The sequence below is a fragment of the Crotalus tigris genome, unplaced genomic scaffold (genome assembly GCF_016545835.1).
Source record: "Crotalus tigris isolate CLP2741 ecotype Arizona unplaced genomic scaffold, ASM1654583v1 scf7180000024472.5447098, whole genome shotgun sequence".
In the NCBI taxonomy this organism is placed as follows: domain Eukaryota; kingdom Metazoa; phylum Chordata; class Lepidosauria; order Squamata; family Viperidae; genus Crotalus; species Crotalus tigris.
The window spans coordinates 3,289,751-3,310,055 of record NW_024100643.1 but is presented as its reverse complement, the minus strand read 5'-3'; the positions used below and the strand labels follow the sequence as shown (position 1 = coordinate 3,310,055).

Here is a 20,305-nt window from a genome sequence, read left to right as displayed (position 1 = left end):
ACAGTACAATCTATTCAAAAGGGGCTCAATTTGAGGAAGCTGTGGAGTTGAAAATGAAATGGGCTTTTGGGCAGGAAGGGGATTATATATTATAATTAAAATCAAAAAACACACCCCTACAGTTACTGTTCTTTTGGATGTTTTAGAACCTTCTCCCAAGCAAAATGTAATGCAAGAATATGCTGGAATGAAAAAAAAATCCACTTTTCTACATTGGGGGACCTTATATCTTTTCCTTTAATCTGCCTCTTAACAGCAGCAAAGGAGGCTACCAACTTGTTCCAACTGTTTATAGGTAGCCTGCATTTCCCATTCTATACATTGGTAAGTTTATACCCATGTTTTACAAGCAGCTTTCATTTGAGGGAAGAGGAGAGAGATCTAGCCTGACAGGTCCCCGAAGTGCCCTTCTCTTAAATCCAGAGACTGCTTTTTATCTTCTTCACTCAGCACAATCAGGAATCAGTGAAAAGTCACGCAAATACAAGAGCAAACTCAAGTTATAAATGCTTGTGGGTTCAACAGCCCCCCTCCTCCTTTTGTAATCGTCTTCATGAATGTCACTGCTCCATAGCTCGGTGCCACCTGAAGGATGGTCACAAGGATATTTTTCTGTAGAGGTAATTACTATTATTATTTTGTATTTGCTGATTACCAAAACACACTACTATTTTTACAATATTTTTATTTAACAAATTATGTTAAAAAGACTAAATTCTACAACTGAATCAAAAAATACATATACATTGAGTGTTGCACAGGAACAGGTCATATAAGGGAATGTATAAATGTTGTCTGCCATACAAATACATGTACAAACCTGCAAATGCATATAAAAGCATGATAAATGTATTTAAGGTGCAAATACTTGTCAGCACATATTTGAATTATTACTTTCATCCCAAGTATGTATGTTTGAATGTCATGTTTTTATATTATTGCACATTCTTGGGGAATATGAAAAAAATAGCACAAACTGTATACATATTTATAAAATTGGGTATGTCTAGTTTAATGAAGAAAAGGACGAGGGGGTACATGATAGCAGTGTTCCAATATCTCAGGGGCTGCCACAAAAAACAGAGAGTCAAGCTATTCTCCAAAGCACCTGAAGGCAAGACAAGAAGCAACTGATGGAAACTAACCAAAGAGAGAAGCAACCTAGAACTAAAGAGATATTTCCTGACAGAACAATTAATCAGTGGCACAACCTGCCTCCAGAAGCGGTGAATGCTTCAACACTGGAAGTATTTAAGAAGAGACTGGACAGCCATTTGTCTGAAATGGTATAGGGTTTCCTGCCTGAGCAGGGGGCTGGACTAGAAGACCTCAAAGATCTATTATTGTTATTGTTAACTTCATATCTATGTTTCTACAATGCATAACCTTTGCAATTCCCCTACCCAGAACTGCTATTTGCAGTGCAGTTCTTTCACTAAAACTAAGAAACATTACCAAAAACATTTGCAGTGATACAGCCATAGAGAAGAAGAGTTAAATCTGTGTTCTCCAACTATACAGTTTCTGATCCTTTCCCAGTACCACAACTAGAACAGAGTAACAGAGTTGGAAAGGACCATGAAAGTCTTCTAGTTCAACCCCTCTGCTCAATCAGGAAACTATATCATTTGAGACAAACAGTTATCCAATCTCTTCTTTAAAACCTGCAGTGAGGGAGCACCGATAACTTCTGAACACAAGCATTGATTAATTGTTCTCATTGTTAGGAAATTTCTCCTTAGTTCTAGGTTGCTTCTTTCCTTCATTGGTTTCCATCTATTGCTTCCTGTCTTGCTTTCTGGTGCTTTGGAAATAGATTGACTCCCTCTTCTTTGTGACAACCCCTTAGATATTACAACACTGCTGTCATGTCACCCCTAGTCCTTCTTTTCATTAAACTTTAGATATACCCAATTCCTGTAACTACTTTTCAAAATCAATTTAGCCTCCATTCCCCTAATCATGTTTGTTGCTCTTTTCTGTATTCTGTCTACAATATCAACATATTTTTACATTGTTATATTTAATTGTTCAAAACAATTAAAATGTGCATAATAATCTAAATGTAGATGCACCAGAGATAGAGGTAAAAACATTATTGTATAGCAGTGCCCTTCTTTATAGCAGTGTTTTTCAACCTTGATGGCTTTAAGAAGTGTGGACTTCAATTCTTAGAATTTCCCATGAGCATTGCAGTCTGAGAAATTCTGGGAGTTGAAGCCCGTACATCTTAAAGCCACCAAGATAGAGAGAAGCTGCTTTATAATTTCTTTCACAACATTTGCCACAACACCCTTGAATTTATGCTTTCATTGAGTAATCCATATCTCCAAATTTCTGGCTCTCCTGAACCTTTGAGACTTCAATATTTGTTTAGGGGTGCATGCATACATATATGCAGGTTCGTGTGCACACACACATATATAAAATCAGCTGAACTCTATCCAATGTGGGATGGCAGATACATGTTTTTGACTGGCTAGGGATGAAAGCAAGTGATTAGTATAAAGAATCCCAACTGCCTGTTTATATATCCATATATCCATACATCCATAATAATTTTAAATTGCTAGCTGCAATTTTTCTGAGACAATACAAGACAGCTGAAAATTTGAATGAAAAAAAAATAACCCAATGACCAAACCACTGAAAAGCTATCAAGTGAAGACTGAAAATCTGCAGTTCATTTTAATTAAAGAGGCAAAGAAAAAAAACCAAGGGGGTAGGGTGGAACAAAGCAACTGCAATCTTGAACACCAGCACCCCAAACTACAAAATGTGTTACAGATTCCATTTCTTTATATTAAATCACATTTGCCATGTCATTGTCCATACTGAAGTTCTTAAGTAGCCTGAGTAAATTATACTTAGAATCTGAATTCTAAAGTTGGCTACCACTCCTTGTATGTTCCCTTTCCATATACCACTCCAGTGTTATTCCTTTGATTTGAAAGTAAAGGAAAATTCCAATAAACCTTTCTGCCTCTTGTGTTATTTAATCATTTTCGTATCCTAAAATCCATCAATTTAAAGCTGTAGTGCAGACATGTCAAACTCACAACGTCATGTGACGTCGCGAGACATATTGGAACTTTTTCCCCATTGCCGGCAATGGGGTGGGCGCGGTTTCCTAATGATGCGTCCAGCCCTGGTGTAGTGGTTAAGGCACTAGGCTAGAAATTGGGAGACCATGAGTTCTAGACCTGTCTTAGGCATAAAGCCAGCTGAATAACTTTGGGCCAATCATCTCTCTCAGTCCTAGGAAAGAGGCAGTGGCAAACCATTAATGAAATCTTATCAAGAAAACTGCAAGACTTTGGTCAGGGAATCTCCAGGAGCCCAAAACTGACTTGGGACCAAAACAAACAAACAAACAAGCTTTTAGAACAGACACTAGTAACTGCTTTCAAGCAAAGGAATTTTTGCAAAAAGTATATTTGAAAATACAGTATATTATTATTTGTTTGTAGATTTTTAAAATTATTATTATGTACACAACAATGTGAAATCATAACTGCCAGTTCTTTACTGATGTTGATAATTTGATATCCATCAAATTCTTCCCAGAATCTAGAATATGGTAATGTATCAACATAGTATATGTGCAGATCCAAGTTGTGTAGCCTCTTGTAATTGATAAATGGAAATTTTGTCAATACCCAGATTTTTAATTGCCATCCAAAATTATATTATTATTTTATCCAGCCTTTTTATACATAATTCAAGGTAGCAAAGACACACATGCACACATTAATGGTCTAAGACCCAGTCAAGCAAACATATATTATCTATATCAGTCATTCCAAACTGATGTCCTTCAGAGGTGGTGCCTAAATAATTAACATGAATGATGGACGATGTAATCCAAGCCAGATGATGAACATTCCTAATTTATATTAGATAATTTTACAATATGAAATAAACACAATTTATACTTGTTTCTACAAGTATGCTTGCATATTTTTATCTGCTACAGATTGGTCTGCTAATATTTTGTAAATTTTATGGATTGCTGCCACCATTCTGAATTTCTTTTATAAGAGATTTAACTGTTTATCATTATTATAAGATTAGGGGGATCAATGTTAAAACTAACTAAGTGAATATTTCAGGGGTCTCAATTTTCTAAATGCTTTGTTATTTTCATTATTTGGAGGAACTTTCAGATGAATTGTTACAATGAAATATTAATTTAGTTTAGTTTAGTTCATTTAATTTACTTATTCATTAACGGTAAATTTATTTGTCCATATATATATATATATATATATATATATACACACACACACATATACACACACATATTCATACACACACAAGTACAAAAAATAAGGAGGAATCACAAAAACATAGTTAATGCCATTGGTTTCCCAGTTTTTTCTCTCCTCTTTTTTTTCTCTACAATAAACAAATAATTTATTAAGTGTCTCTGAAATCCTTCTGTCCTTCATAGTAATGGATTTAAACTAAAGTTTGCTAGTTATACCCACTACCCTGAGCATACATACAGAATATCTTTTATGGGGAACACTCTAGAGAGACTAGCGGAAGCCAAGAACTCTAATAACAACTGTGAGGATGATTTAATATTATTTCATAATTTCCCCTATTTCCAAGATTCAGAGTACCTTTGCTAAAATAGCCAAAAAGACATCCTCAACAGACAGCAAAGAGATGTCGACTATTTCTGTAAAGGACTGAATTTAAATATATGCATTAACAAAAAAGATTCAAGAAAATGCTTTTGATTTTAATGGATCTACTGCACATTAATACATCTGGGGAAAAACACTTTTTGAGGGGAAGAAGCAACCAAAAGTAGCCCAATGAGAACAGATTATGTTCAGTGATCACAGAATACTGACACTTTTAGAAACAAAAAGCAAAACTGATTAGGTCAGTAGTGCAATTTAATGAACCTGGCTGGATGAATTGAGCATTGTAAAGGAACATGCTACAATATTGTGTTTCAGCACACTATTACTTTTGTTAATGTTATTTTTATGGTAATTGTTTTAAAATGTTTCAAATAAATTTAAGTTGCACTTCAATATGGATGTGGATGTGTGTCATAAAGATCAGATTTTAAACTCAGATTTTTTTTTTAAATTTCCATTCTCTATTGTTCTTTTATGAAATGAAGCTTTATATTTTGCATTTCTTCTTTCTGTCATAATTTGCACTACTGGCACTGGTAAGGAGTAGTTCTTCCAAACACGGATTTTTTTTTTAAAAAAAAAATGCCCCTTTTGAGAGGAGAATAATGCATCTGGTTGAAAGCAGAAACAAATTTCTCAGTTTTTATTTTATAGTTTTTCTGTCTCTAAATTGTTTAAACAAATAAATACATTATTTTCTGATACAAAAAAGCTGAGCAGGCCATTCATCACACTCCTAACTCCTGGACTAATGTGTAATGTAATTGGCTATTTTAGTTTAAAATCAACCAAACAGCTCTCTATGTTTGTGAATGAGCAAAAAAACAAAAGAAACTGATGTACACTTAAGCTGCTTAACATCTTGTCTAGTATAATAACAAATTTTCTTAATAGCACCACTAGATAGTGCTACAGCCAATAACCCTATATTCTTGGATTTCTGTCCATCTTGGACTTCACAAAGATATCATTTCTCACATTGGAGTAGAAAGAAGAATCCTGCAAGAAATACAAAGGATTAGTACAAATACAATGAGGGGATTCTAATAGTGACTTTTTATACCGTATAATTAGATGTATCATGTCATCTTCTTCAAAATGTAAGCCAAGTGTATAGTTTTTACTATGCCTTAATTCATTCTGTAGATTGTGAATTTGGATTTCTACATGAGCATACTACTCCGAGCTATACAAAAGGCAAAGGAGGGAGGCAGGGACCTATGGAGAATGGCTGAGAGCAGAAAATATTCCCTAGGCTTAATGGAGTCAGAGAAGCTAAAACTCTACTCACCCTACCTCATCCTAAAATAGGAATATTAAATTGAAAATGGCCAACCGACCCCCTCTGGTGGCATTGGCAGGTTAACAGCCTGCCCCTTACAATTTTGAGAGGGAGGGAGGGAGGGAGAGAAAAAAACAACCTTACTATTTGGCAGATGAAAACTCCAATACTGAATCTGATTGCCTACACTCTGCAAGAAGAAGAATCAATTAAATGAATCAGAGAAAAAGATTTAATATCAGAGAGGAGCAGTACTCAACAGTTATTTTAACAGGAAAAAGCAGCTCAAGTTGCAATAGTGAACACATTTTAATGTGCAACTATTAATTTGGTGAAAGAGGCCATTTATTATCCATGATACAGCTACATGTCCCATTCCATCAATTACCTACTAGATTATAAATTGAATCCATCTATGAATACCCACCTTGCAGTCATAACCGATGCAGTCATACAATTTCATCCTACTCTTTGGATCAGAAATGGGATGGAGCAAGATTTTGTATACTCTTCTATTTTGACATTCAAGTGAAGAAAACATGCAGCACAACAAACAAAAACGGGGCTAAGTTTTGTTTTGTTTTATCTTGATGTATTGGTTTTCTATTAGCAAGAAGGTCAGCTTTCTAACCATAGCTTTTTGGAAGCAGATAGTTCAGATGTTAGCTATAAGCATAATTATTCTAGCTTTAATAGAAAAATTAATTCTGTTCTGTATTTGTGGACATATATGAATATTTAGATCTCTAAGAATGCAGTCATATGTATATATTTTCTCATGATATTGTCACTGACTGTGGAATCAACCCAAGGTATTGCCATGAAGGTCTGCAATGCAGGGTTCAAAGTATCCTTGTCTCAATAAAAGTACAGATAGTTCTCACTTAATGATCATGACTGGGACTAGCAACTTTGTTATTAAGCAATGTAGTCATTAAATGAAACATCACTTCACTGCATCAGATAATAGTAGTAGTAGTAGTAGTAGTAGTAGTAGTAGTAGTAGTAGTAGTAATAATAATAATAATAATAATAATAATAATAATAATAATAATAATAATGTTAGAAGGGACCTTGGAGGTCATCGAGTCCAACTCCCTGCTCAGGCAGGAAACCCTACACCATTTTGGACAAATGGCTGTCCAGTCTCTTCTTAAAAACTTCCAGTGTTGAAGCATTCACCTCTTCTGGAGGAAGGTTATTCCACTGGTTAATTGTTCTAACTGTCAGGAAGTTTCTCTTTAGTTCTAGGTTGCTTCTTGTCCTTGACCCATTGCTTCTTGTCCTGCCTTCAGGGGCCTTGGAGAATAGCTTGACTCCCTCTTCTTTGTGACAGCCCCTAAGATATTGGAACACTGCTATCATGTCCCCCCTCGTCCTTCTCTTTGTTAAACTAAACATACCCAATTCCAGCAACCGTTCCTTATATATTTTAGCCTCCAGTCCCCTAATCATCTTTGTTGCTCTTCTCTGTACTCTTTCTAGAGTCTCAGCATCATTTTTACATCGTGGTGACCAAAACTGGATGCGGTATTCCAAGTGTGGCCTTACCAAGGCATTGTAAAGTGGTATTAATATTTCATGTGATCTTGATTCTATCCCTCTGTTAATGCAGCCCAGCACTGTGTTGGCTTTTTTGGCAGCTGCAGCACACTGCTGGCTCATATTTAAGTGATTGTCCACTAGGACTCCAAAATCCCTCTCACAGTTACTATTATTGAGCAAGGTACCCCCTATACTATACCTGTACATTTGGTTTTTCTTGCCTAAATGCAGAACCTTACTTTTTTCACCATTGAATTTCATTTTGTTAGATAGCGTCCAGTGTTCAAGTCTGTCCAGGTCCTCCTGTATCTTAAGCCTGTCTTCTGGAGTGTTGGCTATTCCTGCCAGCTTGGTGTCATCTGCAAATTTGATGAGTTCCCCATCTATCCCCTCATCCAAATCGTTGATGAAGATGTTGAAGAGCACTGGGCCTAGAACAGAGCCCTGGGGCACCCCACTACACACTTCCCTCCATGTAGATGTAGTTCCATTGAGGACCACACGCTGAGTACGGCCAGTCAGCCAGCTAAGTCAGTCAGACTTATGACATCAATTTCACTGCAGTCATTAAGTGAATCACCACTGTCATTAAGCATGACATTATATGATCACAACTTACAACTTATTGCCAGTTTCCCTAAGGACTTTGCTTCTCAAGAGTGGCATATGAAGGTCACAACTGGAGACTATGTGACCGCAGGACACTAAAACTGCCATAAATGTATGCTGCTTGCCAAGTGCCTGAATTTTGATCTCATGATCACACTGTGAGTTTGAGACTTAAATCTACTTTTTTAGTACTATTGTAAGCTTGACCCATTGCTGAAGACGCACTTGGTAAGTGAAGATTTATGTATATAGCTTTTCCCCCTATTCCCAAGCAAATAAAGCATTTTAGGGTAATCAGCTTGTTCAACATTTTGCTCCACCAAAGGCACAATTAGAAGGAAACAGCAATGACTATAAAATAGTGTGAAAACCAAACATTTCACAGTTGCCAGCATGGTGGTTCTTCTTCCAAGTACTATATATAAAATGTGTGATATGATGTTTTCAGAGCAATGTTGCCTTTTCCAAAGTAAATTCCTCCTGCTGCTCCAACAGGCTGATAGGAAGTAAGGGGAAGCAATTGCTTCTAACAGCAGGTCTGTGATATTACTAGATATTTATTTCATGCTATTTACTCTCCATTTCATAGAAGCACTTAATGAAAGAGAAACAAATGTGCAAGTAGCACTTTGTGGAAACATGATATGATATCTAGTTTGCCTTAGAGCACAAGGCCTGGATGCACAGACTATAAAACCATTCAGCTAAATAGTTCCCACTAATTGATTACCAATTCTGTTTATAATGCTTAGATTGGCTATTTGGATTGTTTTATATGTGGCATCATTCCAGTATTATTCCAGATCCACACTTTTTGCTGCACCAGGTGACCATCTATCTTTTGCAGCTTTCTGTACAGAGTAACAAGGACCATTACAGAGAATGGCTCTCTTTTTAAAATCATCCTGTTTCAGGAAGGGTAACCTTTTTTTGTCAGATGCTGCTATCAGATTTCTCTTGGTAGATGTCCCAGAATGCCAAAGTTGCAGTAAAGCCATTACAAAATAATTTCAGCAACTGCTGTGTGTTAAATGCAAGCCCTATTTATACAAAAATCTAGGTTCAAATTTTTGTCCCTGTTTTTGCTGTCTGTGTGATGGAAGATAGAAGCCTTTTTTTTTTTTTGTGAGAAAGGGATGATTTCCATTTACTTGACTAAGACTTGGGAGGAAACAGTCAGATAAGAAACAGCATAGCCCACAGTTAGATAGGGGATGGAGCAAGAAGGGACCCTCCACCAATTTCTCAGGCTACAGAAGAGACAGATGAAATTGTATTTTGATACTATATTTGCAAAATTGATGGTGGTCTTGTAGGATAAACCAGATAGGAATTACAATTGGGTGAGCTAATTCTACCTTATTGTAAAGCTACATTCACAGAAACTTGAAAACATGAAAGTATGATACCTATGTTACTTACTGCCAAGCTTCCCTTTTGAAATAAGCCTCCCTCTGCTGCTGCTACTTTTTCTATTTCTTCCACCTCTTTGCTGTTGTCTGTTCATATGAGGAAGCAAGGAATGTAAATGTAAAGGGAAAATTAACATTTAAAAATAAGGGGAAAGGTAGTAATTTGATTGATAGAAAATTAATATAAAATACAGGCTTATTATTTTCTGTGGAACTACTATATTTTATTTTCTATAAAATAAAATGGGAAGAACTATTGTTAGGTATTCACAGTTTTCCAACTTTGTGGCCATCCATAACAAATATTGAAAACTTGGTTCCAACAGACTGCTAGATACCCTACTTGTGTTCCCTGCTGCTGGGTCAACGGCTGAACCATCTGTCATTTTGTCAGCTGGAAAGATAGCAGACTAAAATCAAAGAAGAAATGCAGCCCAAATGCAGGATTGTCTCAGCCAGGATAAAGTATACTAGCATGGTCCCTTAGGTTCTGTTAATTAACTGAGGAGTGGTTCTGGGGAAATCTGGATGCTTAATGGCTTTAATTATAGAAAATGCACCGGATCTTCATTTTAGCAACGCAGCACAAGTTTAATTGCAGGAATACAAACATAATTTAAAAGGGCATTTTCATGCTCCAAAGGTCAGTGAACCTAAAAGTAGTTGGCCTAAATTGCTTTTAATCTAGTTTGATTAGGTGCAGAGCTTCCTGTGTTGTTCCTAAGGAAATGGTTTGTTTTGTCATGCCCTTGGGTATATAAGGAATCCTTGTTGCTGGATGCCAGATCCTCTCATGAAAAGCAATTTGACCAGGTAGGTTCTCAGATTTCATTCAGCTGTCAGAGGACCAGATTCTACACTAACAAATGGTGCTGTTGCTTAATGACCCTTTGGAAAATAGAAGAAAGAGATTTGAAATAGAGAGATGGCAGTGATGGTGAAGGTGATGGAGGTGGGCTACTTAATTGTTATCCAGATTGATATTGCTCCTCTTCAAATCCTCCTTCCCCCAGATGGCTTCTCCATGACATTCAGTTTTTTTCAAAACAAAAACAAAAAAACCCTAAAGCAAATTTTCTTTCCTTAAATTGAATTAACACTTGACTAAACAAAAAATGCAGCAAAATTTCTCAGCCTGGCAGGAGTTAAACAATCTTTTCACAGAGTAAATTCATCCTAGATAATGGTGCCTTTATAGAGGAATTTAGCTTAGTGGACTTTAGTCTCATTCTGTAGAATGAGCAGATGGGTTCTGAAGGACAGAGAGGTGGTTTACTCTCATTTAAAACAAACAAAATAATCATCCCTAATGGAATGATTATACAGTGAGAAACAACAGCCATAGCCATGTCATAACTAATGTACATGGAACAGCACAGCACTATATCCCACAATTTCACTACCTTTTCTTTAGTTGGAAAGTATCTTCCTCCCAAATGTTTCAGTGAAATGCTTTACAAAAGTGCTGATGTTTTTGATACAATACTGATGTGAGCAGTTTCTACCTCCACAGAATGAGATAGTCTTAATTTACTCCCCCCCCATACACACAAACCAAATCCATGCACCTTTGGAGCAAAACAGCACTACATAAATGCTTTAGGGTGGTGTGTGTAGGAATATACAGTAGCTTGCCATGTAGAAAGATGATAAACTGCTGATAAACATGGATGGCTGTAACTACTGATGAGGACAAGTCTAATCTATAGGGCAAGGGATAAGATGACATCTACCTTCCCATTCTATACACAGAAGAGAAAACTATTTGTGCTGGAATATTATTTTTAATGTGGGCAAGGGAGTAGAGTCTTTCACTTCATCTGAAATTCATCACTTGATGGGGTGGACTTCAGCTGCCAAATTCTCAGTTGGCTGAGATTTATAGAAGTTAAAATTAGCACAGCTGGAAGACACCAGGTTACAAAAGATTGGTTAGGAGTACAGTTAGGATTCAGGAAAAATAGCATCTATGGCACCTGCCTCATTCTGTCTACTATTGCATTTAGGTGCAAATGTACATTCTTCCTACAAGATTGCATCATAATTCTGTACACAACTTCTGAAAATTATATTTTGGAAAATTTATAGTAGAAGTAATCCTTTCAAGTTCTAATTCAGAAGAATTTCTTTTTCTGTTTCCTATCCTTTTAAATTACAGAGCTCCAGTTGTGAACATGGTAGCCTTCAAAGTTGTCTCTCTCCTTCTGATCTCTCTCAGTTTTGTGCTGATGGAAGAAAATGGCATCAGGTAAATACACAAATGGGGATGCGTTCATCATTCATTTTTTTGTCACTTTCATTAGAAAGTTACCTCTGCATCAATATTGAGCAATCAAACTGGATTTCACTTTTCTACCCATATAGTAATGCTACTCTTGGTTAATCAAATGTATTTCTATATTACATGTGTGAAATATGTTTAAAAGTGGCTATGTTCACCCAACACATTTAACCAGAGCATTTAAAGATATAGTAGCTCCATATGTATTTATATATTACTAAAACTCTCAGTCCTCAATGGCACTATGGACTTGAACACTGGGCGCTATTTAACAAAATGAAATTCAATGGTGAAAAAAGTAAGGTTCTACATTTAGGCAAGAAAAACCAAATGTGCAGGCATAGTATAGAGGGTACCTTGTTCAATAGTAGTAACTGTGAGAAGGATCTCGGAGTCTTAGTGGACAATCACTTAAATATGAGCCAGCAGTGTGCTGCAGCTGCCAAAAAAGCCAACAAGTGCTGGGCTGCATTAACAGAGGGATAGAATCAAGATCACGTGAAATATTAATACCACTTTACAATGCCTTGGTAAGGCCACACTTGGAATGCTGCATCCAGTTTTGGTCACCATGATGTAAAAAAGATGTTGAGACTCTAGAAAGAGTACAGAGAAGAGCAACAAAGATGATTAGGGGACTGGAGGCTAAAACATATAAGGAACGGTTGCTGGAATTGGGTATGTTTAGTTTAACGAAGAGAAGGACGAGGGGGGACATGATAGCAGTGTTCCAATATCTCAGGGGCTGCCACAAAGAAGAGGGAGACAAGCTATTTTCCAAAGTGTCTGAAGGCAGGTCAAGAAGCAACAGGTGGAAACTAACCAAAGAGAGAAGCAACCTAGAACTAAGGAGAAACTTTCCTGACAGTTAGAACAATTAACCAGTGGAACAACCGGCCTCCAGAAGCAGTGAATGCTCCAACACTGGAAGTTTTTAAGAAGAAACTGGACAGTCATTTGTCTGAATGGTAGGGTTTCCTGCCTGAGCAAGGGGTTGGACTAGATGACCTCCAAGGTCCCTTCCAACTTTATCATCATCATCATCATCATCATCATCATTATTATTATTATTATTATTTTATTACATCCACATGGAGATAAATAAGCAGTGGGGTACCACAAGGTTCCCTCTTAGGCCCAGTACTCTTCAATATCTTCATAAATGACATAGATGAGGGAATTGAAGGGGAACTCATCAACTTTGCAGATGACACCAAACTGGCAGGAGTAGCCAACATCCCAGAAGACAAACTCAGGATCCAAAAAGATATTGACAAACTTGAACAATGGGCCCTATCCAACATAATGAGTTTCAAAGCAAAGTTTTACATTTGGGCAGGAAAAATCAAAGGTACAACTGGGCAAGACCTGGCTTAAAAACAGTAACTGTGAGAGGGACCTTGGAGTCCTAGTGGACGATCACTTAACCATGAATCAGCAGTGTGCAGCAGCAGCCAAAAAAGCTAATCCTGGATTGTATAAACTGAGGCATAGAATCAAAATCACGCGAGGTATTAGTACTGCTTTATAAAACCCTAGTAAGACCACACCTGGAATACTGAAGCTAATTTTGGTCACCAAATCACAAAAAAAGATGCTGAAAGTTTGGAAACTTTTTTTTTTTAAGGCTAGACAGTCACTTGTCTGAGATGGTATAGGTTCTCCTGCTTAAGTGGGAGGCTGGACTAGAAGACCTCCAAGGTCCCTTCCAGCTATTCTATTCTATTCTATTCTATTCTATTCTATTCTATTCTATTCTATTCTATTCTATTCTATTCTATTCTATTCTATTCTATTCTATTCCCTTCAACTGGACAAAACGGTGCATCACAGGGTAACAATTTTTCAGCCAAAGTGGGCTAATTCATAGAATGCATTCAAAATTTGTACCATGATCCCTATGGGATAGAAATTTGACAAAATGGTGGCCACTTCAGGGTTGTCATTCTGCCATACTGCTACCTGAAGTTTCACTAGATTGGTTCTGTCTTAGCTCTCCAGAGGCTGGGTAGATTGGTAGATCAGTCCCTTCATTGGCTGCCAAGAACTTGAAAGTTTGCTCCTATACATTTCAGATAAATGCTCATCCAATCTCTTCTTAAAAACTCCACTGATGAAGCACCTACAATTTCTGAAGTTGCACTGATTAATTGTTCTGTCAGGAAATTTCTCCTTAATTCTAGGTTGGTTCTTCCCTTGGATTAGTTTCCATCTGTTACTTCGTATCCTGTTCTTAGGTGCTTTGGAACAGCGGTCCCCAACCTTTTTGGCATCAGGGATCAGTTTCATGGAAGACAATTTTTCCACAGACCGGGGGGTGGGGACAGTCTTACATGCTGCCTAGATCCTATGCGTGCACAGAATTAAGCTTCAATCACTTGCACAGCCAAATTCCTATCAGGGTATGGATCCTCCCTTCTTTCTGATAGCCCCTTATATATTGGAAGACTGCTATCAGTACACCCCTAGTCTTTTTTTTCATTAGACTAGACATAGCTAGTTCCTGAAACTATTCTTCATATGTTTTAGCCTCAAGTCCCCTAATCATCATTGTGATCTTCTCTGCACTTTTTCCAATTTCTCTGTATTTTGGAATACAGAGTTTTGTTTGGGACTCTAGCAAATCTGCAGATTATTTCTTGCCACATTGAAACATTGAGTTAAAGGATACTTAATTTAAAAAGAGATCATCATCATAATTATTGTTATTAATTAAAGTTGTATGTCAACTCACAACATCTCCGGGTGAAGACCAAGTATTGGTCTCAGATCTTAAAGCTGAATTCAGATGGTCTTCTAAATCATCATTTGAAGTTTTTTTTAATGGCTTTCCCTTTTTGTTTTTCCCATGCATGCATTCCTAATGTGACAAACCATGTTGAATCAATAAATTGTTAGAAAATTTATCCCCCTAAATTGAAAAGAGGAACTGATTTCTCACAGTATATACTTGATTAAGTCCAGTCACTGTGCTCAGCATAAAGGATTAGTTTTAGGTTGTCATGCAGGGCAAACCCAATAAAATAGCATTTGTTCAAGAAACTATAGTTATCCTTATCTTGTTGCAATATGCAAACCTGGCCCATGTGTTTTCCTCTGTATTCTTAGGGAAAATCTAAGAAACTCCACATTTCTGCAAAGGCGGTATTCTGAGGGTACTTTGGCAAGTGATTACAGTCGAACTTTGGACAACATGCTGAAGAAGAATTTTGTGGAGTGGCTCTTGAATCATAGGGAGAACAAGAATGAGTAAGTCAATATCACAGATTATTTTGATTTATCCAGGATAAGGAATATATTAGTAAATCTATAGCTTGAAAGGTTGAGTGCACGTGTAAGAAAAGGAAAATCATATAAGAAGCTCATTATTGTTTTCTACTTCCTAGCAGTGTTAAAAATGAGCCAGTTGAATACCTACAATATGCCCAATAAGATTGGAGAAATGAATTTCGGGGGGAAAGATTGACTTCAGCTAAAATGTATGTTCAGTACCAATCATCCACAACTTGGTGCTGCAATTTATGTAAATCTCCCTCAATTATGATAACTGATGCCTTCATATGTCTAAATGTTAGTATGAAAGATTAAAAAAATCTGTGATTTATAAACCCAAAATTAACAAAAGCCTATAGCGTATTTCATGCATACAATATGCTTTTCTTTTGTATAAAATGTTCACTATGATTCAGCAAAACATTTCGAGTAGGAGTAGGCATATAAGATATCTGCAATTTCTCTGGATGGTGTCTATGAATTGACAAAATTAAATGCAATATTCCAATTAAAATTATAAATGACCAAAGTCTTGTGCAATCTTATAAAGAATATGTGAGGTCCTAGGGCTCAAATTATAAACATTTTAGAAGCTTTGACCACCTCTTTAGATTTTAGTCATTCCCCCCCCCCCTCATTTTGGCATGAATTATGGTATTCATTGTTTTAGCCTGGAGATAAATAAAATCACTCATGCAGCAAAACAATTTTAAACTTTAATTAATATAATGAATTAGACTTAATGATATTATAGTGGGGTCTCAAAAGTTAGATGGCCTTGCAATTATCTCTTGATAAATTCCTCAACTTTTTACCCAAGATTCTTATCTAAGTAACACCACTGTCTAAGATCTATATTGCATGTGCTGATTTACATTAATTCACTTTATGAGTACACCAAGAAATAATTATTATTATGAGCTGTTCCCGATTGTACCTCCTGATACAATTAATTGCTAGAAATAATTCACTTATATAAAGAAAAATGAAATGAATATGTGACCTTAACATTAGCTCAAACTGAGTTTCAGTGGTTAGGAAAATTCTTCAAGATAAACCAACCTCTAGTTATGATTAAGTGCCATAACTTTGCAAAATATCCTCACCCAATACTATACTGAATATATTTTAAGGGAAGAAAGAATTCATACATATTTAGTGTGGCTTCATGGACAGATTGCCATATTAATGGACAAAAATTTCTTCTTCATTATGATTCTTAAATGGAATAACCTCTTTGGATGTTATATGAGCTTTTCAGAAATAAGAGGGAACTTGATATGATAAAATTAGATGGATTGCTATAAAGACAGATAAGTTTTTCAAAACTGAAATGATATAGCAAGAATGAATAAAATATAGCCAATGGATCAAAGGCAGCCCAAAGTTTCAATGGCTCCAAAGACATGGAAATCTGCTGAGCAGCATTGGTACAATTTGTTATTGATTTTAACTAAAAATAAAATAAAATACATATCATAATCCACAAGTATCTTTAACCCATTCCTTAACCTTTAAAGACACTCTTAAACCATAAGAATTATATAAAAGTTTCACTGTATCCATCCTTGAAGAGACATAATATCATCACCATTATTACTGAAATATTTTGTTGTTTTAACAAAAACCAAAATCTTAAAGAAATATTGGCCCAGAGAAAAAAAGAATCATCTATCTCTGTTCTAGACTGAGAGCAAATAGTGAAAATAATAGAGGATTGGATTAAATGCAGAAAAATGCAAGATTGCAGGCAGAAAATCTCTTCAAAATATTCTTGCAGCCCTATTGTGGGGATAAAATTAGATGGGAGGAGAAATATGTTTGCTTCCTTTAGCTCTTAGATAAAACTAGGATATAAATTAGTAGGTACCTGTTGGAATGGTAGAATCCCTAAATTAAACCTTTTGTACCCCTCTGCACCCCAGAAACAAACTTGAACTATCCAAGAGAGAAACTGATATCACAATGTCAGATGAAAGGAATCAAGGCAATGAAGCTGGAAGAACTCAGGAAGCAAAGGACTATGTTGGATGGCTTTTGCAAATCATAGGAAAGCAGAGGTGAGAAAAGATAACCACTGAAGATTTTATCATAAGAGAAGTGTTTGCATTCCAGATTAGAAGCAAAACCAGCCTTCTTAATCAACCACATTGCCTCCAATTATTTTGGATTACAATTGTTGTCAGCCCCAATCAAACCTACATTAGGAAAGATAAACATTGACGGTGGGAACTCTATGGCTGCAATAAGGCATTTTAACCACTTCACTACAATGGCTTTGGAAACCATAGTCTACAAACTACAGTGGCAGTGATCACACAGAAACTATTTTTTAAGAAAGCACCTCCCAAGCTTACTTTGTTTCATCCAGCCTTTGTAGGATATGTGATAATTTTTAACAGATGGTTTTACTTTTTCTTCTATTTTCTAACTTTCCAGGAAATTCCAAATTAATTTGAGGCTATGGGGAGACATTAAATTCATATTAAAGTTTTCCTGACTTCTCCTATTCCACCCCAGATTTTAAACAGCTAATGCTGAGGCAGAGAAAGGAGGTATCTGCTTTTTGGTGCATTAAAGGTGGCATTTCTCTCTTGTGTCTCTTCTCAAGTATCCTCCCCCTGTATGGCAAGCAAAGCTGTTACATCCACAGCATCTGATGAAATAGGTTGCAGCTCATGAAAACTTATGTCTTTTAATAAAATGCATTATTACAGTATTCAGAGAAGATGCTATCAGATTCCTCTTGATTTTTTTTAAAACTCAGAACAATTTCCATGAAGAATGAGCTTGGTTCCAGTCTGATCTCTTTCCGATATAACTTTCATTTTGAACAACAGTTTGGTTAAGCAAAAGCAAAGGCACAAAAGACTGAAAATAAAATATCATAAAGGTGAAGAATACAACTCACATTTGTATTGAGACAATTTAACTAGGCATAAACTTCAGCTTTGCTATATACAAAGGGAGTATAATAGTTTTTAATTTCGGCTCTTGAATTGTTTTTTCTTCTGTGGTACAGATTAAGTTTGATGGGTGTAACCGATTACAAGTTGGTGTCAACTCCTAGTGACCACATATATTTTATTTCCAGGAATTTTGTAATGTATTCATTATATTTTAATTCATTTATACACATTGTGCATATTATATCTTTAAGCACTATTCTGGGTAGAATGATGTAATGTATATAATAATTAACTACATTTAATTTTTAGAGGTATTTCATTAGTTGAGGATATAGATCCCACAGTTCATCTGGCAGTCATTATGACAGACTGATGGCCTTTTTTTTTCATTTTTCCCCCCAAAGGCTGATCTGTTTTTAATCTACCTGTTCTCATTCCAAACATCTTCTAAATGCTGCAGACAGAAATAGCTATCAAGTATAACATTTTTATGAAATGCCCTAATGGGCTCTGCATACTGAAAGACGCACCACATTCTTAGGTACTGGCCTAATATTTTTGGTTGCCTAAGCAACTATGAATTTTGGGGGGTGTTTCTCTCAACTCCATCCAGCAAATTAATAACTCTTTCTTTTATTTGCTTGTCTTAAGTCTCTGAGATTCTATGGTCTTTCTCTTGTAGACTTTCCTTTCTAATGGATTCAGATGAATGGAAGAACAACCAGAGGCAAGAATTTTTGGCGTGGCTGATTTTTGCTGACCTCTGTAAGCTAGTGTGAGTAAATCACTCTTTTGTTCCCATCTTCCTTGTTCTGGAGACAGGACCAAATCAACTGTACATAAAAGCACATAGTAGTTTTCATGGGTTTTTCATTGAAACACAAAAACAGTATCCTGTCTACTGAGAGATCCACAATCAAAATATATGTGCTATAATATCTCAGATATTATTCATTGTTGCTGATCAGTAATCATACATTTATTGCTTTAAAAGGGGGGAGAGATACTGTTTACTGTAATTATTTGCAGAAACGTCATTCAACCAATATTTTGAAATTATTCAAGGTGAAAAATTTGTTTGGGATTTATAATGTATGGATAAAAATGGTTGTACTGATCATACACTGTCTTTTTTCCTCAAATCATCAAGCTATTACCAAACTAGATTTTTTACCATCCTCATTTATGATTTTTTTCAGGATTCCATAGATTCCTAAAGAAAAAAGCTGGATCTACCTTTCCTTTCTCAACTTGAACTTTCCATTTTGTACCCTTTATTAATGACTTTGTCATTACCGACACTGACAATAAATGATTTATTCTCAAGTCAAGAAATGATTTAGCTTGTTATTCAATAAGAACAGAAATGGGGATATGGGATTTCTTTTTATATATATATATAAATATTTTTATTGAGTTTTATAAAGGTAATAAGGGGATAGGGTCAAAAAGAGTAAGACAACGGGAAACATACAAAAAGGTTAGACCAGGAAAAAGGGGTAACACAAAAGTGGGATTAATCCCACAAAATAACATCGCTTCAGCAAGTCTACCAGTCCGGGTTTACATATTAAATCTTAATAATTGCTCTATTATTAAACAACTTTCTATATAATCACGTAAATAACAAATTAGTCAATAAATCTCATTCATTTCACTACTTAATAATACTTAATATTAATTCATTATAATTAATTAATATGCTACATATTAATTATAGTTTACCATATTATTTAAGATCACAAATATACAAAGAGGAAGAAGAAGAAGAAATAAGAACAAGTTCATAAAAATAATCATGGAATATAAATACAAACTATCAATTATCTCTTTAAATTTCATAATCTTTTCTCACTCTAGTGTGTTTCTAACCAATAATAAAATTTTCTCCATGTTTTAAAGTAAATTGTGTCTTCTTTCTCTTTCATTTCTAAAGTCAGTCTATCCATTTCTGCACATTCGAGTATTTTTGTTATTATAGCCTGGTCAGATGGTAAATTTTCACTTTTCCAAAATTGGGCAAATATTATTCTTGCGGTTGTCAGCACATGCAATATTAAATACTCATTCTCTTTTCCATAATTCAAACCTAATATTCCTAACAAACAGAGTTCTGGTTTAAATTCTATCTGTGTTTTAATCATCTCTTCTAGCCACATATTGATCTTAAACCAACATTTTTTAACATTAGGACATATCCACCAGAGATGGTAATAAGTGCCTGGTTGTTGTTTACATTTCCAACACATATTTGATACATTTTTAAACATCTTCTCTAATCTAACTGGTGTCATGTGCCATCTATAAAACATTTTATATAAGTTTTCCTTATATGC

At 35.6% G+C, this 20,305-nt stretch overlaps 1 protein-coding gene across 1 annotated transcript; it reads left to right on the top strand.

Moving 5' to 3' along the window:
* Positions 1-10,312: 10,312 nt before the first annotated feature.
* On the top strand, positions 10,313-19,300 carry LOC120303480 (gastric inhibitory polypeptide). Its single transcript, XM_039333046.1, has 6 exons — positions 10,313-10,319; positions 11,665-11,754; positions 14,896-15,036; positions 16,986-17,120; positions 18,652-18,744; positions 19,169-19,300. Exons 2-6 carry the CDS (start codon positions 11,681-11,683, stop codon positions 19,176-19,178), a joined length of 453 nt encoding a protein of 150 aa, XP_039188980.1. The 5' UTR covers positions 10,313-10,319; positions 11,665-11,680; the 3' UTR covers positions 19,179-19,300.
* The last annotated feature ends 1,005 nt before the right edge of the window (positions 19,301-20,305 follow it).